The following is a 25331-nucleotide window of genomic DNA, read 5'->3' on the forward strand; positions in this document are numbered from 1 at the left end:
TACATATTGAGAGGCCAATGTCAAAATACCCAGGCTCGTGAACAGAGGTCGACAAGAGGTTCGTGAACTTGCACCACTTATTGCCCAAACCGCTCGTTTCTGAGCCAAAAATATCTTTCTAGAATGGGAAGAGTTATCCCAAAACATAATACCATACGACAAAAGTGAATGAAAATAAGCAAGGTAGACTAATTTACGTGTCGAAGTATCACTCACTTTCAATACCGTTCGAATAGTGAAAATGGCAGTATTAAGTCTTTGAACAAGATCCTGAACATGGGCTTTCCACGACAGCTTACTATCTATACGAACACCTAGGAATTTGAACTATTCAGTTTCACTAATCATATGCCCGTCAGGTGTGTTAGAAACTGTAAAAGCTGAGTCTTACTGTGATTTAACGTTAGTTTATTTTCTACAAGCCATGAAATGAGGTTATGTACTGCACTACTTGAAACCAAGTCAATGTTGCACACAACTTAGAGTGTGACTACTTGTCATTGCAGATGCGATGACCACACATAGGCTACATAGTAGGCATTTCTCAATGTGGAATGAGTGGTAACTGTCGAAATTGAGGTATTGTTGGTGATTGGTAGGTTTGATGTGGATGGAGTACTGAAAGGATCATCTTCGAGTTGGAAGTGGACATCAAGAAAGGTGATTTGTTGGTCTGAGGATGACAGAGTTAAGCGAATGGGGGAGGGGGAGTTGAGGTTCTGGAGGAATATGGATTAACTGAAAGTTGCATGAAGAAAAATCCTCCCTCGGAGATTAAAGAACTGTAATGAATCAGGTGTAAAGTTAGGGAGAAATTGCTCAGAGCTGAACTGTGATGAGTAGTTCAAACATAGTGTGTGTTATAGAGAGAATTTCTGCTTTAGTTGTGAGTGGCCCATGTGAATTTCTTTAAGAAAAATGTTTCACAGAGAAAGGGCAACCATCCAGCAACTATTCATTGATTAGATAGTTCTTTTCCCCCTCCCCCAAACCCCATGCCCAAATGCACAGCATAAAGTAAGGCTTTTTTAACATAGCAACATGTCACACAAAATATCTCTCTTATTTCATCGTCAAGGCATAATAATGTTCTTCATCACTAGCTGCAGTTTAGGCTCAAATTACAGCATAATTGTAATTATGATAATACATTTAAACAGTTGGTTCCTAAGACATTAAAAGACACGTCATTACTTAGTTCATTGCTAATATAGCTAGAGTCAAGAGAGTTACGTAAAAGCAACTCTAAGAATTGAGATTGATGTTATGTTGGTCATGTGAAACAAAATGTAGACAGTCGTACATAAAAAAACCATGCAAATACAGTGTCAAAAGGGACTGAAAATAATTTTGGGAGTAAGAACTTGTGGCAGTGTGTTGTTTTCCTCAGCATGGCTACTGATTTCATTCTCACATAAATGACATGATTCTGCAGTATCATGCTTCATAATGTTTTGGCATGGTGTACTGTTCTACTGTGAAAATATAAACTTAAACTGTTCACATTATTTTGTAAATAACTGATAAATGATTATTTATAGGACACGTATACATGTAATTGTATTCAGAAAGTATATCATGAATAATGAGTCAGTCAGTCGAGCCAAGTATGTAATTGTTGCCCAAACTTCAGTCGATGTTCTAGCACAAAAATGTCGTGTCAGTTCCATCTGGAATTTGAAAATCAAGTATCAGGATTAGCGCCATTCTAAACTCTTAAGTACTGGACAATGTGATAAGTCTGAATGTGACTGTCAACCACTGACTCAGCAAGTCAATAAGAAAACCGCCGTGTTGCTCTGAATCTCACTTCATTTAGCAAAATTACTTATAGTGAAATTTATGTATCCTTTGAAATGAAGTCACTTTTACCTTTGAGGAGACTGGTGCTCTTGATATCTAATTAAGCTTTTGAACTTTCAGTCTTACTCAGATTTCTGTTGAGTGGAACAGAAAACCACTTGCACCCTTACAGACATCATTGTGTATACATAATAAAAATAAAACTACATTTCAGAACTTGTGGATCATAAACATCAATTTAGTACAAAAACACAGAAAGCAAGCAAGCTAATTATATTATTTATTTTTTTCATTCAGGTGCATCTCACAGTGATACAGGATTTATCATCATAATAAATAAAAATAACTAAGTCTATTGTACATACCAAAGGAATGTAGAAATATGTTTTTTTTACAAGGATAGGACACACAGTTGGTCATGGCGTTACTGAACGAGCTGGGGTTTGCCTGAAATTATTCAGAAAACGTAAATCAGGATGGATGGATTGAGCAAACTCCAGCCGTCTGAATATGAAGTCAGTGCCTTAACAATTGGAGACTGCCTCATTCGCTTGGTCTTGATTGTTTTATGTTCTTTTGCACCAGATAACTTTTAATGTAAAACATAGGTTTGGACTGCTCCAGTGTACACACCCACAATTGATTACAGGCCATGAACATGTTGCTATGTTCCTTGCAGTCCCTCCAGTTTGCTCAAAGAACTGAATCCATGCCTGTAAACATGTTACTCTTTCCAGTACACACCCCCTGTCCTCACTTAAGTCCATCTGGAAAACTGGGTCACTGTTCCTCCATGACAAGTGAGATGCTATGCTCAGGAGAATGACAAGAAATTACAATAATGCACTCCAGATCTTGGCATGTTTTCAGTTGTCCTCCTTTTGTAGTTAACCTCTACTCTGAGTCCTCTGCACAATCTTTGACTATCTAATACTTAAAAAGTATGTTTTATATGCCTTTTTAAATAGATGTATTTTTGTGATCTTTTGCATTAGCTTGAGCAATTTATTGCACATTTCTTCTCAGATAGAAAATACTGTTTTCAGAAATACTTACTAATGTTTTACCTGACATGCACCGCAGGGTGGTCAATGTACGCCCGCGGTCCAGTAAAGATAACCTGTTTTTTAAATATTTATTTACAGTGATCCCCCAACCACTATTTTTAGTTATTATTCTTACAAATTTTTTTTTGATGGTTTGAAAATAGTATCCATGTTTTATGTCTCTGATCCCTAGAAAAGAATTCTGTAGCTCACAGGTGAGCTGTAGCCTTGGCTGAGGCATCACTCTGTGGAAGCAGAGGTTAGCAGCGGGCCACACCTTTTAAAATGATTGCATGCATTAGTTAATGTCGCATTTCATAAAAGCTATAAATTTTTACGTAAAAATTCCAGTTGTCTTGATGTAAAATATCTGACTGTCTTGGTGGGCCATGCAAAAACCATTAGAAGGATGCTGTTTGCCCAAACGTAATGTAGCTGCTGCATAGTGACACAGAAGATATACAGTTATCAAGTTAACTGTTCAACATTATGTGTGATAAATGGGTAAAAGCAACAAATCTTGGCCTTGGTTAAAGGGGTGGTAACAGTATTTACCAGGAGTAATTATACATCAGATGTCAGGTTCATTGTTGTTGTTGTTGTTGTCTTCAGTCCTGAGACTGGTTTGATGCAGCTCTCCATGCTACTCTATCCAGTGCAAGCTGCTTCATCTCCCAGTACCTACTGCAACCTACATCCTTCTGAATCTGCTTAGTGTACTCATCTCTCGGTCTCCCTCTACGATTTTTACCCTCCACGCTGCCCTCCAATGCTAAATTTGTGATCCCTTGATGCCTCAAAACATGTCCTACCAACCGATCCCTTCTTCTAATCAAGTTGTGCCACAAACTTCTCTTCTCCCCAATCCTATTCAATACCTCCTCATTAGTTACGTGTATTCCAGTCAACATTGTCAAAAGCTTTCTCTAAGTCTACAAATGCTAGAAAAGTAGGTTTGCCTTTTCTTAATCTTTCTTCTAAGATAAGTCGTCAGGTTCATACAGTTGCAAATTACTGTATGTGCAATAATCATTTTTGTAAAATGATGCAAGAAAATGTAATGCAGTAGATAACTTCTGAACAAAGAATATTATGTAATTATGTCTAAAAATGAACCAATATGTGAAAAATAGTAGCAGTAATCTAAAAAATTACAGAAAGTGCGAAAGATGAGACATAAAAATACGCAAAAGAATGTAGGTATGATGAGGAGGTGGGTGTCCAATGTGATATCAGCAGTCATTTCCTGTGCTGGTGATGCATCAGCATTCAGTAACTGTAGAACAGGCAGACAATCAGCTTACAGTGTAATTTGAATGTGGGATTGTGTTGATATCAGGTGGGCTGTGGCAGACATCGTCATCACTGTCAAACCTCTTTTACAATAAGGGCCGAGGTTTACAGCAGGGACCAAATTGTGATTAACTCAGTTACAGCAAGTCTTTTAAAAAATGTTAGTGTAGATACCATTACCAAATTTACATTGTACGTTAAGGGGTTTCTCACAGTCATTGTTCATGATAGTGTAGATTTCATCTTCTTTCAGCACATTAAGTGAGATGCTTTTGTGTTTGTGACGTAAAATTTTAAAATCAGACTGAATATGCCACAGTATGAGCATTTGTGGCCGTGGTTTGAGCATATGCCATATTATTATTATTATTATTATTATTATTATTATTATTATTATTATTATTATTATTATGTTTGTATGTATGTTCCTTGTATTGTGTGATAAAAGTTTCTGCTGTATGGCTGATATATACTTTGTCACACCTACTGCACTTTATTGTTAGTAATGTATTGGTTGCAGGTCATTGCAATGTATGTTGACAAATGCATGAACTTCACTTTTGGCTTCAGTTCCGTCCATTTAATTACTATTTCTGTGTAGGAAGACAATGAACACACAGTTTTGTAGCTTAGAGCAACATGTGGTACATGTTTGACAGTATGTGGTTTTTTATGTGGGGTGCTACTAAATGAATGTTGTGAATAAATATTTTTTTGGACAGAAAGCCCCCACATTTGCTTTGTGGATTGTTGTAGGAAGAGGTAGCAAATTAACATTCTGAAAATATAGTGGAAGTCAGTGCCAGTATGTTGCACATTTGCAGCACTTCATGACATGGTGTATCATGCCAAGTATACATCTACATGTACTCTGCAAGCCACCTTGCGGTGTGTGACGGGGATGCTTTGTGTACCACTGTCACTTTTACCCTTCCCATTTCAGTCACGAATAGTTCATGGGAAGAATAATTGCTGGTAAGTCTCCAAGTTGACTCCAATCTCTCCAATTTTATCTCCATGGTCTTTTTGCAAGATATATGTAAGGAAAAGTAATATATTTGTTGACTCTTCTAGGAACGTACGCTATTGGAACTTTGACAATAAACCACACACGTGTCAAGAAAGCCTCTCTTGCAGTGTCTGCCACTGGTGTCGGTTTATCACCTTTGTGACGAATTCATCCTTACTAAATGAACATGTAACGAAACATGATGCTCCTCTTGGCTCTTCTCTATTTCCTGTCAGTTTCCTATCTTGTACCGATCCAGTACTGATGAACAGTATTAGAGTATTGGTTGAACAAATGATTTGTAAGCTACTTCCTGTGCTAATGGGCTGCATGGATGAGGATTTCTCCAATGGATCTATAAGGTATCTGCCTTACTTGTGATACTTGTGATTAATTTTATGTGATAATTCCATTCCAGATCACTCAATATGCATTTATGGAAGTAACTGCTTCCAGTGATTGTTCTGCTATTGGGTAATCATACAGTAAAGAACATTTCTGTCTATGTATTCTCAATACGCTACATCTGTTTATTGAGAGTCAGTTGCCACTTCCTGCACCGAGCTTAGTTCCTCTGCAGGTCATCTTGCATTTTGCTACAGTTTTGTAGCATCATGACTCCTCTGTATACTACAGTATCATCTATCAAAAGCCTCAAGAAACTGATGATGTTATCTACTAGGTCGTTTATTTATATTGTGAAAAGTAATAGTCTGATAACTGTCCCATGGGGCACTCCTAAGGTACTTTTAGTCTAAAGAGTTCTCTCCATTAAAAATGATACGCTGTGATCTGTTTGTTAGAAACTCTTCTGGTGTATCACACAGTTGGTATGTGATAAAGAAGACACAGTGTTCGTTGTTGAAACAAAACAGTCAGAGTCAGAATGCAAAGTGATACATATTGGGAGAGTACTTTAGGATTTAAAGAAGCCACGCACTGAAAAGCAGAAGCATTGAGTTGTCATTAGGTACACAGAAAAGAAAGTAAACGTGTTAGTTTTCATAGTTATACTTTGACAAACTAGAATAAAATAAAATGCACATGAGCACGTGCTCACACACACACACACACACACACACACACACACACACACACACACACACACAATGCCAATAAAATGCACATGCGCGCGCACGCACACACACACACACACACACACACACACACACACACACACACAATGTTAATTTTTGGCAGGTGGACTGGTGGTGGTGGTGGGGGTGGGGGTAATGTTAGATGGGGTGGCTAGAGTGAGAGGAAGTTGGGAGGCAGGCAGAGGGGGAGTTGGGATGAGTCGCTAGCTGCTCAGAGGGGACGGACGCTTTGTGAGAGGTGGTGCATTGGGTAAAGCTGTCGACACACATATTTTCAAGGACCAGTATACAAATCTTTGTTCATCAATTCAGATTCAGGTTCTGTAAGTTGGTAGCATTGCACTGATCCTTGCTAGGAGGATACCTCAAAAGTCTCATTGTAAATACAGTGTTAAAAGTATGTATAAGGCCAGTGCCTGATTGTACCACACGGTGTTTGATTTCTCATTACTGTACTGTGTTACTATATTAACAGAACTGCAAAAGTTGTATTTGATTTGGGTTTTTTCATCCTTTGCAGTGATCCTGAGTAATGAGGAAGTATTTATCTAGTGACTGCATTGCAGTGCTGCATGAAACCAATTGTACCTGTTGTCTGTAGTCTCAAGTTGCCTTATGATGACCAAAGTGCAGTAGTAATGCTGTAAGACATTTTCAAAAGTCGTGCTCCATCTGTGTGTGGTTAATCTTAAAATGATATTGCTTGCATGTGGCAGAATATTAATCATTTTATGGTTTACTTTTATTACCACTTTTTCCTATAAATATTTTAGGAATATTATATCCTTCACGTTCTCTGTTATGAATGATTTTGTGAAGACTGTCCTTTGAAATTACAGTTCTGTAAGTATACTCATATGATGTTACACAGTATTGGCCATACCAAGCAGGATTTTTAGCATTCCTTAGCATTGAAATATATAGTGTAAGACATTGACTCTGATATATAAAACTATCTGGCCACGTGACACAGTAAAGAAGTTGAGGAACTTGGTCGATATTTGGGAGGCGAGATATTGAAATCCTCAGCCAACCATCCAGATTTAAAAAAATCCTGAATTAGCTATGATATGTGAATCCTTTTTAAAGGATGTGACTGAATTCGGTCCCTGTCTTTGCCTTGTGCTCTGATCTAGTGTTCTGTTGAATGACATCGTTGTCTGAGGACATCAAATCTTAGTCCTTTTTTTAAAAAATTGCCTGTTACAGTAAATAAATTTAAGTACTCCATAACTTAATGCACCACACTACATGGTCCAGTCACATTAATAAGAGATGACAGGTGGCAGCACTAGCAGTAGAGGGTATATAAAGCATGTCGGGGGACATGAAGAACAGTGGAGTTGTTGTCGTAATGTGCGAAAGGAGCAATTTAGCTGACATGCAAAAAGGCAAGATCATTGGTTTTGGGGCAAAAGGTTGTTTCTGAAACAATGCAACATGTCACACAGCTTGCAGTTTACGTGCATGGTTCTGAAACAGCATGATAGCAGCTACCAGCAAGACACTTCAATGTGTCACCGAGCTCACAGTGTACATGCATAGTTCAAAGAGGACCAGGATGAGTTCACCATACTCCCCCATACACCAGGCTTCCTGGATTTAAATCCAGTTGAATACCTGTGGGACCACCTTGACCGGGCTGTTCACACCTTGGATCCTCAACCAATAGACCTAGTGCAGCTGGCCATGGCACTGGAGTTGGCATGGCTCCATGTCTCTGTTGGTACCTTCCAGAACCTCATTTATTCTGTAGTTTTCGCTACTGAAAAAGGTGGCTATGCAGGCTTTTGACAGGTGGTTACATAAATGTGACTGGACAGTGTATTTGTTTATTTGTGAGCACTATTCATTAGAGTCTATTGTCTAAAAAAACAGCAGTAGAGGTTCGTGCACTGTAATAATATACTAATCTATCATCTGTTGTGTGAAACTCTTCCATTACCTGTTTAAAGTGCCTCATAAATTTTTTTGAAAGTATTTCCAAAAAATGGCTTACATACATACATTAAAATATACAATATGTGTAATTACACAAGTAGATGTGTTGATATAACTGTAGGAGAAAATGATGCTTTGTCCACTCTGCCAGAACTGTCATAAAATTGTGTTACAAGAAGGGAAAGCAGAAAGGTGTAAGGAGTATATAGAGGGTCTATGCAGGGGCTATGTTCTTGAGGACAATATTGTGGAAATGGAAGAGGATGTAGATGAATATGAAATGGGGGATATGATACGTCGTGAAGAGTTTGACAGAGCACTGAAAGACCTAAGTCGAAACAAGGCCCCGGGAGTAGACAACATTCCATTAGAGCTGCTGACGGCCTTGGGAGAGCCAGTCCTGACAAAACTCTACCATCTAGTGAGCAAGATGTATGAGACAGGCGAAATACCCTCAGACTTCAAGAAAAATATAATAATTCCAATCCCAAAGAAAGCAGGTGTTGACAGATGTGAAAATTACCGAACTATCAGTTTAATAAGTCACAGCTGCAAAATACTAACACAAATTCTTTACATACGAATGGAAAAACTGGTAGAAGCCGACCTTGGGGAAGATCAGTTTGGATTCCGTAGAAATGTTGGAACACGTGAGGCAATATTGACCCTACGACTTATCTTAGAACAAAGATTAAGGAAAGGAAAACCTACGTTTCTAGCATTTGTAGACTTAGAGAAAGCTTTTGACAATGTTGACTGGAATACTCTCTTTTAAATTCTGAAGGCAGCAGGGGTAAAATACAGGGAGCGAAAGGCTATTTACAATTTGTACAGAAAGCAGATGGCAGTTATAAGAGTCGAGGGACATGAAAAGGAAGCAGTGGTTGGGAAGGGAGTGAGACAGGGTTGTAGCCTCTCCCCAATGCTATTCAGTCCGTATATTGAGCAAGCAGTAAAGGAAACAAAAGAAAAGTTCGGAGTAGGTATTAAAATCCAAGGAGAAGAAATAAAAACTTCGAGGTTCGCCAACGACATTGTAATTCTGTGAGAGACAGCAAAGGACTTGGAAGAGCAGTTGAATGGAATGGACAGTGTCTTGAAAGGAGGATATAAGATGAACATCAACAAAATCAAAACGAAGATTATGGAATGTAGTCGAATTAAGTCAGGTGATGCTGCGGGACTTAGATTAGGAAATGAGACACTTAAACTAGTAAAGAAGTTTTGCTATATGGGGAGCAAAATAACTGATGATGGTCAAAGTAGAGAGGATATAAAATGTAGACTGGCAATGGCAAGGAAAGCGTTTCTGAAGCAGAGAAGTTTGTTAACATTGAGTATTGATTTAAGTGTCAGGAAGTCGTTTCTGAAAGTATTTGTATGGAGTGTGGCCATGTATGGAAATGAAACATGTACGATAAATAGTTTAGACAAGAAGAGAATAGAAGCTTTCAAAATGTGGTGCTACAGAAGAATGCTGAAGATTAGATGGGTAGATCACATAACTAATGAGGAGGTATTGAATAGAATTGGGGAGAAGAGGAGTTTGTGACACAACTTGACTAGAAGAAGGGATCGGTTGGTAGGACAGGTTCTGAGACATCAAGGGATCACCAATTCAGTACTGGAGGGTAGCATGGGGGGCAAAAATCTTAGAGGGAGACCAAGAGATGAATACACTAAGCAGATTCAGAAGGATGTAGGTTGCAGTAGGTACTGGGAGATGAAGAGGCTTACATAGGAGAGAGCAGCGTGGAGAGCTGCATCAAACCAGTCTCAGGACTGAAGACCACAACCACAACAACAACAAAATGATGGTACTGTATGTGATTAACATATATTTTGTTATAATGTAAATGTTTATCTTCTATACTTCTGGTTACAATCATCAGAACACCTTGAAAACATCTTGTACTCTTAAGTGCACTGAAAACAGAAACTGCCGTGAAGTTTGTGGCCATACTTATTCTTTGAAAACATGTTTTATAACTTAAAAAAAGCCATTTCTCACAGTAAGTTAATAGTACTTACCTGATATGTATTTATGTTGTCTGTAAAACTGAGGGAATACCTTATTTTTGAAATGGTGAATCGTCTAATGAAATTTGCTATTTCATATTTCTCCCTTCAGAGTTTGTGCCATATGTCTTCCAAATGCTGTCACTGATGTTGGAGCAGCACACGTCCGGTGTCCCAGAACCATATATGCTGCTGTTCCCATGTCTGCTCGCACCTGTTCTGTGGGAGCGCCCAGGAAATATTCACCCACTTGTGGGACTTCTGAGAGCATTCATTGCTCAGGGTGGTTCACAAATAGTAGCTACCCAGAAAGTGGTAAGTTAATTTATTTTCTAATCTTTGCACTTAAAGGCTTACCTTGCTTTAAATGCATTTGTAGTTGAATCTGATTCCATTGGAATACAAGTAGGTAAGAATCATTAAGGTGTGATGTTTCAGCTATATATCATCATCATCATCATCATCATCATCATCATCATCGCTGTCGTCATCATCAAGTGTTTCGTCAAGTATTGTTGTCTCATGTCTACTAATGCCTACAAAAATAAAACAAAAACGTTGGTCTCCCATTGTGCAGGAAGTCAACTTCCATAGGATGGTTACAGATTACTGTAGCTCATAACATGACTTCAGTCAGTGTTGGACTAAGACAGTGGCTGTTGACACAGTTACGTGTGACGAATGCCAACAGTACTATACTCACTCTTGTTCTGTGTTGACTAAAATAAAATACCAGTCTTCAGTGTTAGAATTTTATTAGCTTTCTTTTTGACATGCATAACACAATTAACTGCACCCTGCTGACAGTAGTAAAGAAAGTGCACTTGAAACTGAAGGATCATAATTTAGCAGGTTGTGCTGTCGTAAAACATTGGACTGTTATTTGAAGAACGGCTATTCATTTCTTGTCTGACCATTTAGATTTAGGTTTTCCTTGATGTCTGTAAATTGCATTGAGCACAACTGACTCCCTTTCCCATTTTGAGTTTGTGCCGCATGTCTCATGACCTCAGTGTGAATTGAACATTAAATCCTAAATTTCCTTCCTTCCCTTCTCCCTCCCTGTTGTTATAAATTTATGGTTCTTGAACCTCTTCCTACTTCAGATTACACTTCTAAACTTCTGGTTTTGTAATTTCAAATTCTAATTTCCAAAGCTTTTTTGATTTTTGTTCCTATTTCTTTTCTTTATAGAACTGTGCTTTTGCTGGCTGCTGATCTTTAATCTTAATATTAATGCTCTTGTCACTGAAATTCACTATTGCCTACATCACCAATGTAAAGCTTTACTTGGAATCATGGCTTATGGTTTTAAAGGATGCTGTTCATGCTCGTTGAATTTTGTTTCTATCTTTGCTAAGCAGAGGACAAATATACCATGCTTAGGACTTATTCAGTGGTACTAATATTATGTTACTTCATATTATGCATCCCTAATATATATTTCTGTGAGTCTTTGTTTGCAACCTCTATGATATTAGAATTTCCAAACTAATTCTAGCACTTGGAAAATGGAGCAAAAGCAGCAAATTCGCTTTTGGTAGTTGGCACCTTGAGTCGTCTACCAAATGAACTTTGTCCTTTGCTAGGCAAATATGATCAGTGTCCACAAGCTGGAAGATGTATATCGTCTCAGAAATCAGCCATCTAACATATTAGTGAGTTTTGATGTTGTCTCTGTTTTCATTTGATTGTCTTTATTGTGTTGTTAAGGCTACAGCAGCCATCAAAGAGAAATTCCATGTAAACATACTGGTGGGCTGCGGAATTCAGAACGACAAGGCTGTGCACTAAGTTGGATGTTCTTACTCACAGCGGTCTTTAAATTTAGGGCAGTCTTCTCAAGTTGTCCAGTGCAGTATCAATTGTTTGGTCTCCAACAGAGGTGTCTGGGCGACAACATCATCTATAGTGAATTTACTACCTCTCTCCTCTTCTGTCCACCCACACTTCTCAGATGACCTGCCATACAAAATTTTCTGCCACAGCAGCTGACTATCATCAAATTGACATCTGAAGATCACGAGCATCTGCCTTGTAGAAATAGTGAGGATTTTATATAACAGTAGCTGATGTTGCACATGAGACCCTTATAGGCTGCTGTTATATTGGAGAGCCTCAAACAACATACAGTTTTAGTCAGTCTTTTTCAGGAAGATGATGATATGTTTTTATATTTTGATTCCTACTAAATAAATTTTGTAAAGTCACCACAAAATTTTATTTAGCAATATGCTGATTGGCAGTGTTTGTTGAATGTGACTGCTGTGACTGTTGAATCAATTAAATGCTGATTTATTTTGCTAAAACTAAAAACAGTAAGACTCGCTTATGATAATATTAAGCAGTAACACATTTGAGGTGAGCTTGTCGACATCAGACTGTTTGAGAAGAAAACACGTTTGTGTTCAACAAAAATGCTCAGTAGTTAGTCATTATCAAACATTTCTTAGAATTGAAGTGATGAAAGACTGACAACTGGCACCTATGTGTTGGGTGGTTTAGAAACCAATGTTGTGTCAAAAACTGACAAACTCAGTGACCAAGAAAGTAATGTTTCACTATGGAAACATAATTAGAAGACCTGGTACCAGTCTCGGAATTTCAGTGGAATTTTGAACACGACCATTCTCCACAGCCATCAGATTGCTATCTAGACATGTGTATACACTGAACTTAGGTACAAACTGTTATAGTTCTGTGCATCATGTGACTGCTGATGATGGGTGAACTGAAGTAGTTGTCTCATACAGTAGTAACATAGCATAACGTTGTTGTTGTGATTTGTACCATAGTAAGTAACCATTTAATTAATTTAGCAACCTTCAGTAATTATGCAGAATGATTTGATTGTGTTTTAAAGCACACATAATAACCTTTTTATGTTTATTTCAAGAACACATGAGGTTAATTGTGCCTTAAAGAAACTCTTAGTGAAATTTAGTGCGAAACGTGGAATCAAGTAAATAAATGTGTGCTTCAGAGGCATTAAATGTCTCAACGCTATTGCAGAGTGTGGAATTAAGTTACAAATTTCAATTTGTGTGATTCCATTTTTGATGTTCATTTCTGCCAAGTAAAGTAATGCATTTTGAAACAAACGTAAGCTACATGTATTGCAAAAGGTGACCTGGAAACTGCAGTTCATTGGTGGTGAAATGGAAATTTTTATTTTATGCTTGGGCTTTAACACAAACCCCTCAGAACACTTGGCCAGCCCATTTTTAAAACTATCAAGAGTATATAGGAGTCATATTAGGTGTAGTAATATGCATCCATAGCCATGTTGTACCATGCTTTTCCAGCGCAGGTGCCCAAGTATGGGCAGCTGGGTGCCTGTGGGCAGACGTAGGAAAGCTTCTATATCTGTAAGGCTACTCTTCAGATCACACTCAAGTGCCTGGCAGAGGCTTACCCTGGGCAGTCGGTCAGTCAGGTTATAGCTTGCATGGTCATAGACCTTGGCCAGGTGCATGGTGGCAGAGGTGGGCAGTGGCTTGCGTGCATGATGGAACAAAGTGTGTGTGTGTGTGTGTGTGTGTGTGTGTGTGTGTGTGTGTGTGTGTGTGGTGGAGTAGGGCCACCTACCTTTGGAGGGGGGGGAAATTCTAAGCAACCAGCTGGTGAATCTCACTCAACCTAAGGGCCGATGACCTGCCCATCCTTTCTCTCCTTCCCCAACCTATTTTGGTTTCATAACTGATGAAGAGGCCATTCATTTTGACTTCATGATTTTATGGTTTTCTTAAGCGGTTTTTCTTTCTCAATATGAAACAAAAACATCTCAGTGGTTTAAAATTATGTGCAGATCCAGGAATCTAACCAGGACTTCTGCTTTCATGATCAAGGCTCTTACTATTTCATCTATCTAGGTGTGACACTTGACAGCATTAATCTTCCAGTTCTCTCCTAGCTTTGAAAGTGGTCAAAGGCTATTGTGCAAACTTCCCTGGACGTACACTCTTAGGGAAAAAAAAAAAAAAAAAAAAAAAGTTATCACTTAGAAACAGTCTGTTCCCAGAATTTATCCTCCACTGTGCTGAGAATTAAACATGCTGGCACGTAAGTCTAATATGTTGGGCAGTTTCACATCACCCACACTCAGCTGATGAGGGAAAGATTAAATCTAATAAGTGTTACATGTGAGGCATTGTTGCTCCAAGTGATCAGTAAAGATATGTGGAGAAAATCTGTGAGGCACATATTTATTAGTTCTTTCTTCTTTTAATGTGTGTTTTAAACAGCCCCCCCCCCCCTCTCTCTCTCTCTCTCTCTCTCTCTCTCTCTCTCTCTCTCTCTCTCTCTCTCTCTCTCTCTCTGCCTGTGTGTAAGTAATGTTATTTGATGAAGTGCTCCTGTTCTCCTGTTCAGGATCAACTGGTTGACCTCTCTTTTCGTTGCATTGTGCTATCACGGTAATGAGGCAAGCAATCTCACTTCTAACTCTCCATAAACTATTTTTACTTCCAATGACAGTAAGTATTGTGCATTTGATCACTTAATTACTTGCAGTAATTTAGAAAAAGGATTGCTTTATAAAATTTGTTTTAATGACAACATTTTACTCAAGAAATGAATGCAGTCAATCAGTTCAGATTACAGAGAGAAATAATAATGAAGATGTGTATCTTTTGCGCAGTACTTAACCTGCTACTCACTGAAACAATAAGTGTTTCTGAAGACATAATGACACACTGAACCATCACCATTAAAAAAAATCACTTCCTGTTCATTTTTCTTCTACTTCAGCAAAATTTGTGGCAGTACATGGCCAAGACAGAAGGAGTACTTACCACTATTCAACCTTTCTGAAAGACCTGTTGAACTAAAATGATATAAAAGCTTATTATTGAAATATGGAGATCCTGACTGTTTGTTAGTAGTAGTGTATGTATGTCTTTAAGGTTAAAGTAGTAGAGCTAATCCATTCTCCAAATCTCAGTTAACTCAGTTATGTGTACTAAATTATTTCTTGTGCTTTAACTTGGTGATAGTGGTTACTGTATATTTATTTTACCAATTATTAAAAAATGTAAGCACCTCAAAACTTACATTAAATTTCTTTAAAAGTGAAAGTCTCACCTTCACTGTAAGCATAAAAATTTGCACAGTTGAAAATACTATCTTTTGAGCAGCTTTGCGAGGAGTTCACTTAAGTGCACTGGCTCTTTGAATATAATGCAAATGTATTGAAACAGATAATTCCTACTTCCATTGTTTCTAGCAAAAATATTGTCACACCGTAATTACACCAGTCTAAACAGAGCATTTGAAACTAATCTCAAACTCGCTAGCACACATACTGTAGGCAGTACTGGGGTTAACAGGATAGTTTGTAATTGATGCGGCATATTTCATAAAATTAATGATGGTTGAATTGTACCTATGTTACATGAACAACCAAAACAATAAATGCTTGAAAATATAATATAGTGTGCATAGATAAAAATCTCATCACCAAGCAGTGGCAGGATAAAACACAAATGAAATATATGGAAATGTGCAAACCTTTGGAGTCAGTGGCTTCTTCTTCTTCTGGAAGAAGGTTGAAGGGAAAGGAAGAGGGATGAATGAATCTGGGAGAGTTACGGAAAAGTCGCCCAGAATCTGAGTCAGGTTAGACATTCTAGGTGGTATGAAATGGGAAGACTGACTGTTGGTGCATGCCTGCACTGGTTAAGGTCTGAAAACCTGAGATCTTAATGTTGCAAGATAGGATGGTAAGCAAGACAGAGAGTATTGAATAAACACCATGCAAGAGTCAATAAGAGTGGAAAGATCAGTGTATTATACCAGATAGACAGGTGAGAGGGATGGGAAAAAAAGGGGCAGATCGCAAAAAAAGATATAGAAAAATAAAAGGGAGAGAAGGGAAATTATAGTTACTGAAAAGAAATGCTGAGAGTACAGAGACTAACGCATTTACTTGAATCCAAGCCACACATTTTTTCTGGTTTTTGTAATCCAAAAAACTGCCTGCGGCTTAGAATCGAGTGCAAAGCAAGCGGAAGTTCTGAAAAATGTTGGTAGGTGCCGCTACAGCTAACTTCTGCTGTCGAATATATGTAGTGCTACACAGGCATGCTTTGTAGGCACAAAGATAAATACTGGCACCAAAACCTCTGCGTCAGAGAGAGAGAGAGAGAGAGAGAGAGAGAGAGAGAGAGAGAGAGAGAGGTGGAAGACGAGCTTTTTTTCTCCGCCCCGAGTTTCGACCACAGCATTTTCATACATTATCCAACAAAGCAAATACAAATTCCGTATTGTTCATCTTCAAATGTAGCAGAATTTCAATGTACTACGAAAATCCGACTAGCAAGACTGGTTAGGGTGTTTGTCAATATGGCCAACTACGTTCTGAATTTTTTCCTACCTGTGAGATGAGATGGTTGCTAATAGGAACCTGATTAAATGTGAATCACATGCAGTATTCTCTTCACCATAAGAATAATACGAATATAAACATTTTGCCATGTATTCTTTCGTGTTTGCTGCTATCTCATTTAAATCCTATCTGCCTAATAAACTACGAAACTGGAGTGAGACAACAGCAAACGCGAAGAATATACGTACTGTGTCATGTTTATATTCGTATTATTCTTATGCCTAATAGTGATACAGTCAGAAATGAAGCACGGAAACTGACTAGATTTTTAAATGTAAGATGACTCTAATTTCTGTGCAGAATTTGATGTACTGAAGAAGCGGCCACAAAGATTTTCAAACGAGAAAAATTTTCGCCTAACTCTCGTTCAGAACATGTTCTATCATACGCAGTCTATTATTTGGTTCTTGTTGATCATTTTCAAAGAAAGCAGCAGTGTAAGTAACAACAAATAGCAGTCTCTTGCCAATGTTTCGCTAATGAGGCGAATTCTCTCTCTCTCTCTCTCTCTCTCTCTCTCTCTCTCTCTCTCTCTCTCTCTCTCTCTCTCTTTAAATTGTAAGCGGCGGTAGCGTGCACAAAAGCAAGCCGTGCTGCGAGCGGCGACAGGCTGTAAACACGCACTATCAGAATGCGACAAATAATGCATGACACAGTACAGTAATGCATTTTCAGCTTAGAGTGACGTGAACACCTATAACAAAGAAAACGGCACCTATCAGATCGAAGCAAAATAAGCAATCAATTCCAACCAGATGGAGCACGTGAAAAAGGAAAGGTAGTCATATAAATACGGATGGAGCGCATGACGCATAGCAATGGCTACCTCGTAAAGCTTAACTGCTAAGCTTACGACTCGGACCAAACTACTGTCGCTGTATCGTCATTCATTCGACATAAATTGTGTCTCATACTACAATGGTTCAACCTTGTTTCGATGTGGAGGTGCTACCTAAAACTTTTCTCTCCCCTTGAATTTCGAGTCACAAATTTCAGGTGCGACTTAGAATTGGGAATTATTTTTTCCTTTATTTCGAGTCTCATTTTTCAGGTGTGGCTTAGATTCGAGTGCGGCTTAGATTCGAGTAAATACGGTAATGTAAATGTAAGCTAGGTGTGTGGCGAGAATTAAGCACATTTTGTAACGCCAGTTGTCACCTACAAAGTTCTGAGAAACTGATGTCAGGAGGTAGAATCCAGGTGGCAAGTGTAGTGAAACAGGAACCAAAGTCACAACTGTTGCATTATAAAGTGTGCTGTGCAACAGGATATTGTGTGTTACCAGCATACACACTCTGCCTATGCCCATTCATCCTGATAGGTGGTAATCATTCCAATGTAAAAGGCCAAACAATGTTTACATGACAGCAAGTACACGCAAGGGCCTTTTCACAAGTGGCTCTCCCTTTGTTAGTATATATTTTACCAGTTACAGAGTGGATGTAGGTGGTGGTAGGAGGGTGCATAGGTCAAGTTTATAGTGAGGACAGTCACATACATAGTAGCCATAGAGTAGGAAAATGGCTGCAGAAAGAGCATAAGGTCTGGCAATACATTGAAGATGCTGGGTGGGTGGGATGACTGACTAAAAGCTATTTCAGATGTCGTGGGCAAAATGTCATATAGAATGCACTGCATTTCAGGGCATGATTTTGTGAAGTCACAGCATTCCGGAATGAAATTTTCACACTGCAGTAGAGTGTGTGTTGATTTGAAACCTCCTGGCAGATTAAAATTGTGTGCTAGTCCGAATCTTGAACTAGGGAAATTTGCATTTTGTGGGCAAGTTTGGAAGGTAGGACACAAGGCACTGGCAAAAGTAAAGCTGTGAGGATGAGTTGTGATTGGGTAGCTCAGTCAGTAGAGCTTTTGCCTGCAAAATGCAGTCATACTGAGTTTGAGTCTTGGTCTCACACACAGTTTTAATCTGCCAGGAAATTTAATATCTGTGAATGCTCCACTGCAGAGTAAAAATTTAATTCTAGAGGCATTCCACAGGCTGTGGCTAACACATTTCTCCGCAACACCCTTTCTTCCAGGAGTGCTAGTCTTTTAAGTTTGTAGGAGAGCATCTGTGAAATTTGGAAGATAGGAGATGAGGTACTGGAAGAAGTAAAGCCGCGAGGACAGGTCATGAGTTGTGCTTGGGTAGCTCAGTGGCTGGGCACTTGACCATGAAAGCCAAAAGTCCCGAGTTTTGGTCTCGATTCAGCAAACAGTTTTAATCTGCCAGGCCGTTTCGGTCATAGCCTTGTCGAAGTAACTGATTAAAATGTTCAAGACCAGGATAGTGCTGAGTAACAAAGGTGTACTCCTAAACTCTTAAGTAGTTTTTTTGGAGTGATCAGCAGTACCACGATTGAATATGATGACCCAGGAAATCTCCACAATTCTATAACTCTTTCTTCTTCTCACCTTACATCACAAATTATGCACACCATTCATACTACTGTCCATTCGATCACTGTACTCATACAAAACCTATACAGATGGATTTTATATCCGAAATGATTATCACAGAGCACTGCTCAGTCATCCACAAGAAGTGTATGACTCACTCCATACAAAGTCCACAACAGACTGACTTTGGAGACTAAATGTTCTGGCTCCATAGATCAACTATGACTGCTTCAACTTGAACATTCTGGTGCAAAAGCTAATTTGCTACACCCTCTGCATCATCAGTGCTTCCTGTTTCACAGATAATTCAAAATTGATCTCAACAAGGGTGCAATTCTACATAATGTTTTACAATAGTAATTTCTTTGGGGTATTCCCATACATTTCTGTTATTACAAATTCAAGTTGGAAAAGAAACAGAATGAAAATTCAACTTCACAGTTACTAGTTAACTTGAAAATTACATTAAACAGTGTGTGCAAAAATTTTATATAAGTACATAGGAAAACATAAGAACAATTAGGTATATTTGTGTGTATTTAGGGGAGATGGGTTACAGTGTGTTATGTAACCAAGTAACTTAGTGCAAATAGTTCTCTGTCAAAGAGAACAGTACTTAAATCAGCACACAAATGATGCAGAAAGTCTTTTGTCCTGAAACAAAATGACTGTAATGTATAACAAGGAAAATAAAATACTTAAGTTGATAGCCAGTATTAATATCAAGGAGGTGGAGGTCCCATTTGTCAACTGTTAGATGTTCAATAAACGATATAGCAGGCAGTCCTAGGTTGTGAGGCCACAGCTTTCTTTTTCATGATATGTCTGGCTGGCAGGCAGGTTTGTTGGCCGGCCTAACTTACTGAACCACATGTTTTTTCTTGTGATTGAGAAGGAAAGTGTGGCTAAAGAGAATGTCTTTTACTTTCTTTTATCTAATATTACTGTTCTTAGGCAACATTATTTTGTGTTATATATTCTTTTCCCCTTCTCACAATGAGAATTTTGAATATGCTACATTTGTTCAGTTAACGCACAAAGACTTATGTCCTACTATTGCTGGCCGGTGTGGTCGAGCAGTTCTAGGTGCGACAGTCTGGAACCGTGCGAGTGCTATGGTCGCAGGTTCGAATCCTGCCTCGGGCATGGACGTGTGTGCTGTCCTTAGGTTAGTTATGTTTAAGTAGTTCTAAGTTCTAGGGGACTGACGACCTCAGAAGTTAAGTCCCATAGTGCTCAGAGCTATTTGAATAATTTTTGTCCTACTATTGGCTTCATAAAACTGTGATTAATAACATTTTCATTTTTCAGAGTGGTCTATTGGGTGTGTTTCAAAAATTAATAGCATCTAAAGCAAATGATCATGAGGGCTTTTTCTTGATGCAATCTTTAATTGAGCACCTGCCCACGTGAGTAAATTAGTTATATACATAGCTCTTTAGTATGTTGTGATTTTATGGGTGCTAATAGGTTTTCTCTTTACAGTGACGCATTGTCACCCTACATGAAACAAGTATTCGTCCTTTTGTTTCAAAGATTGTCGTCATCAAAAACCACCAAATTCATTAAGGGGCTTCTTGTATTTTTCTGCCTGTACTGTTTGCAGTATGGACCTGCAAGCCTTATAGGCATGATAGATGGCATACAACAGCAGTAAGTATTGTATGAATTGAAAATTCTTACAATTCTACTTTTTTGTGGCTTTAAACTACTAAGTGAGCTATTGTGTATAGATGATGAGTTCTTTATGTACTTCTGGAATTTTAATGTGTAAAATAGGCTGATAAGTATAGATCATGAGAAGTTGTGAGCTTTAGGATGTAATTTAATTACACGATGTGGAACAGTAATAGTCACTACACCCAGATGAATGATCTTGAACAAATTGTCAAGACTGGTAAAATGTTTGTGCACATTCTATGGGGTGCGATAATGAGATCATGAATTGTTATTCTTCCTTTCAGCTTATATACTGTTATTTTCATGACACAAGTGATTTTGAACTCAAGATCATCATGTTCTTTCCATCTTATTGTATTCTATTTGCTGCTCCCTATCTTTTTCTCATTACACTTCCATAGCTATATCTGAGTCCTTTCAGGATTGTTATTATTCTCATCTAAAAGATAAACGGCTCAGTTCTAAAAAAAAAAAAAAGAAGAAGAAGAGTTCAGAGTCTTGTTCCAGAAAACTTCTAAGGCAATTTCTTTGTGCTATCTCCCCCCCCCCCTTCCCCACCCTACCTACCCCCTTTACACACACACACACACACACACACACACACACACACACACACACACACACACAGAGAGAGAGAGAGAGAGAGAGAGAGAGAGAGAGAGAGAGAGAGAGAGAGAACAGGCCAGTTAACAAACTGTCTAGGCTTTTTGAAACACTTGTGCATCATATCCATGCTAATATTATATTACATCTACATGCATGACTACTCTGCAATTCACATTTAAGTGCTTGGCAGAGGGTTCATCGAACCACAATCATACTATCTCTCTACTATTCCACTCCCGAACAGCGAGCGGGAAAAACGAACACCTAAACCTTTCTGTTCGAGCTCTGATTTCTCTTATTTTATTTTGATGATCATTCCTACCTATGTAGGTTGGGCTCAACAAAATATTTTCGCATTCGGAAGAGAAAGTTGGTGACTGAAATTTCGTAAAAAGGTCTCGCCGCGACGAAAAACGTCTATGCTGTAATGACTTCCATCCCAACTCGTGTATCATATCTGCCACACTCTCTCCCCTATAACGCGATAATACAAAACGAGCTGCCCTTCTTTGCACCCTCTCGATGTCCTCCGTCAATCCCACCTGGTAAGGATCCCACACCGCGCAGCAATATTCTAACAGAGGACGAACGAGTGTAGTGTAAGCTGTCTCTTTAGTGGACTTGTTGCATCTTCTAAGTGTCCTGCCAATGAAACGCAACCTTTGGCTCGCCTTCCCGACAATATTATCTATGTGGTCCTTCCAACTGAAGTTGTTTGTAATTTTAACACCCAGGTACTTAGTTGAATTGACAGCCTTGAGAATTGTACTATTTATCGAGTAATCGAATTCCAACGGATTTCTTTTGGAACTCATGTGGATCATCTCACACTTTTCGTTATTTAGCGTCAACTGCCACCTGACACACCATACAGCAATCTTTTCTAAATCGCTTTGCAGCTGATACTGGTCTTCGGATGACCTTACTAGACGGTAAATTACAGCATCATCTGCGAACAACCTAAAAGAACTGCTCAGATTGTCACCCAGGTCATTTATATAGATCAGGAACAGTAGAGGTCCCAGGACGCTTCCTTGGGGAACACCTGATATCACTTCAGTTTCACTCGATGATTTGCCGTCTATTACTACGAACTGTGACCTTCCTGACAGGAAATCACGAATCCAGTCGCACAACTGAGACGATACCCCATAGCTCCGCAGCTTGATTAGAAGTCGCTTGTGAGGAACTGTGTCAAAAGCTTTCCGGAAATCTAGAAATACGGAATCAACTTGAGATCCCCTGTCGATAGCGGCCATTACTTCGTGCGAATAAAGAGCTAGCTGCGTTGCACAAGAGCGATGTTTTCTGAAGCCATGCTGATTACGTGTCAATAGATCGTTCCCTTCGAGGTGATTCATAATGTTTGAATACAGTATATGCTCCAAAACCCTACTGCAAACCGACGTCAATGATATAGGTCTGTAGTTAAATGGATTACTCCTACTACCCTTCTTGAACACTGGTGCGACCTGCGCAATTTTCCAATCTGTAGGTACAGATCTATCGGTGAGCGAGCGGTTGTATATGAGTGCTAAGTAGGGAGCTATAGTATCAGCGTAATCTGAAAGGAACCTAATCGGTATACAATCTGGACCTGAAGACTTGCCCGTATCAAGCGATTTGAGTTGCTTCGCAACCCCTAAGGTATCTACTTCTAAGAAACTCATGCTAGCAGATGTTCGTGTTTCAAATTCTGGAATATTCCATTCGTCTTCCCTGGTGAAGGAATTTCGGAAAACTGCGTTCAATAACTCCGCTTTAGCGGCGCAGTCGTCGATAACAGTACCATCGGCACTGCGCAGCGAAGGTATTGACTGCGTCTTGCCGCTTGTGTACTTTACATACGACCAGAATTTCTTCGGATTTTCTACCAAATTTCGAGACAATGTTTCGTTGTGGAACCTATTAAAGGCATCTCGCATTGAAGTACGTGCCAAATTTCGCGCGTCTGTAAATTTTAGCCCATCTTCAGGATTTCGCGTTCTTCTGAACTTCGCATGCTTTTTCCGTTGCCTCTGCAACAGCGTTCGGACCTTTTTTGTGTACCACGGGGGATCCGTTCCATCTCTTACCAATTTATGAGGTATGAATATCTCAATTGCTGTTGCTACTATATCTTTGAATTTGAGCCACATCTCGTCTACATTCGCATAGTCAGTTCGGAAGGAATGGAAATTGTCTTTTAGGAAGGCTTCTAGTGGTACTTTATCCGCTTTTTTAAATAAAATTATTTTGCGTTTGTTTCTGATGGATTTGGAAGAAATGGTATTGAGCCTAGCTACAATTATTACCTACAAATATTACCTGTTGAGTTGCAGACAAGCACAACAAAATGACTGTTACACATTATAGTTTTTGCCCAAAGTCTTCTCCAGCAAAGAAAATACACACAAGCAAGCAAACCTCATGCACACATGACTGCCACTACCAGGAACTCCGACCGGAATGCGACTGTCACATGAATAGCAATCTGGACTTACGGGAAGGGATGAAAGTGTACAGGTGGGGGGCGGGGAGGGGGGGGGGGAGCACTGTCTGGCAGGGATGCAGGCACTAGAGACTGCCAGGCAAACCATTGGGAGGTAGGGTGTTGGGGGAAAACCAGGAAGTGAAAAAGGAGAGGAATGGGGAAGGGGAAAGGACATGTGAATACATTGGCAGAGGTGGCACACAAGGAGGATGAGGCAATGTGAAAAGGGAGGTGGTGGTAGGACAACAGGGTGAAAACTGTTGAGTGGAAAGTGTGTGGACAGTAGATTGCCATAGGTTGTGGCTGGGATAATTCTGGATGTGGTGAGTGTGTTGTAAGGACATTTCCCATCTGCACAGTTCAGAAAAGCTGATGGTGAAGGGGAGGCTCCAGATGGCCCAGGTTTTGAGGCAGCTATTGAATCAAGCATGTACATTGGACCACCGGGTAGGCTAGTGGTCTACTTTGATCTTTGCCACCGTTTGGTGATGGCCATTCATACCGGTGGACAGAGGGTTGGTAGTCGTACCAGTATAAAAAGCTGTAAAAAGGTTGCAATGGCTGCTTTCACAAGTGGCCCAGGCTTTGATGGTGTAAGACAAGCCTGTGAAAGGACTAGAATAGGAAGTGCTGGTTGGGTGCATTGTGCAGGTCTTAAACCTGTGTCTTCCACAGGGATACGATCCCTGTGGCAAGGGGTTGGGATTGGGAGTGACATATGTAGGAAGTCCCTCATGTCAAAGCATGATGATAGATAATCAAAGCCCTGATGATGAAGGATGTGGTTCAGTTGTGAAATGGCATGGGAAATCTGTGAACTAGATCCAGGGGATAGTGACTGTCTGTGATGGCCTCGATCAAACCTTTAGAACAATGGTAAAGTGAGTTGTCATCACAACAGGTACGCTGCCCGTGGGTGGAAGGGCTGTATGGGAGGTATTTTTTGGTGTGGAAGGAATAGCAGCTGTCAAAATGGAGGTACTGTTGCTGATTGGTGTGTTTATGTGGACAGAGATGCAGTTAGAACCAGCAGGAGAGAGGAGGTGGTCAATGTCTAGAAAGGTTGCACTCTTGGTTGAGGGGGATCAGGTGAAGCGGATGGGAGAGAAGGTGTTGAATTTGTGAAGGAGTGAGGGTAGACTGTCTTGGCCCTGAGTGCAGATCATGAAAATATCGTCAATTAACCTGAACCAGACCAAAGGTTTGGGGTTTTGGGAACCCAGGAAGGTTTCCTCTAGATGGCCCATAAATAGGTTGGCACAGAAGAGTGCCATGCGGGTGCCCATGGCTGTGCTGCAGATTTGTTTGTATACTTTCCCAGCAAAGGAGAAGTAGTAATGTGTTAGGAAAAAGTTAATTAGCTGAATGAGGTAGTGGGTTTGGAGTCTGAAGGATGTAGGGAATGATAGTGTTCAGTTGCAGCCAGATCATTGGCATGAGGGATGTTGGTGTACAGGAAAGTGACATTAACAGTGACCAGTACCAATAAAATGTTGGGGATGGTGGAGAGTCAATGAAGGAAGTGGTTGGTATCTTTGATGTGGAAGGCTAGATTACAGGCAGTTGGTTGAAGATATCT

At 39.5% G+C, this 25331-nt stretch overlaps 1 protein-coding gene across 1 annotated transcript in view; it reads left to right on the forward strand.

Annotated features, from left to right (window-relative positions):
- The window catches only part of LOC126278291 (exportin-2), a 157952-nt gene that overhangs the window by 121368 nt on the left and 11253 nt on the right, over positions 1 to 25331 (forward strand). The window contains exons 15-17 of the mRNA XM_049978302.1: positions 10321 to 10523; positions 20305 to 20402; positions 20479 to 20646. Coding sequence (XP_049834259.1) covers positions 10321 to 10523; positions 20305 to 20402; positions 20479 to 20646 — 469 coding nt within the window. The remainder of the gene's footprint in view (positions 1 to 10320; positions 10524 to 20304; positions 20403 to 20478; positions 20647 to 25331) is intronic.

Source organism: Schistocerca gregaria, chromosome 6, assembly GCF_023897955.1.
Source record: "Schistocerca gregaria isolate iqSchGreg1 chromosome 6, iqSchGreg1.2, whole genome shotgun sequence".
In the NCBI taxonomy this organism is placed as follows: Eukaryota; Metazoa; Arthropoda; class Insecta; order Orthoptera; family Acrididae; genus Schistocerca; species Schistocerca gregaria.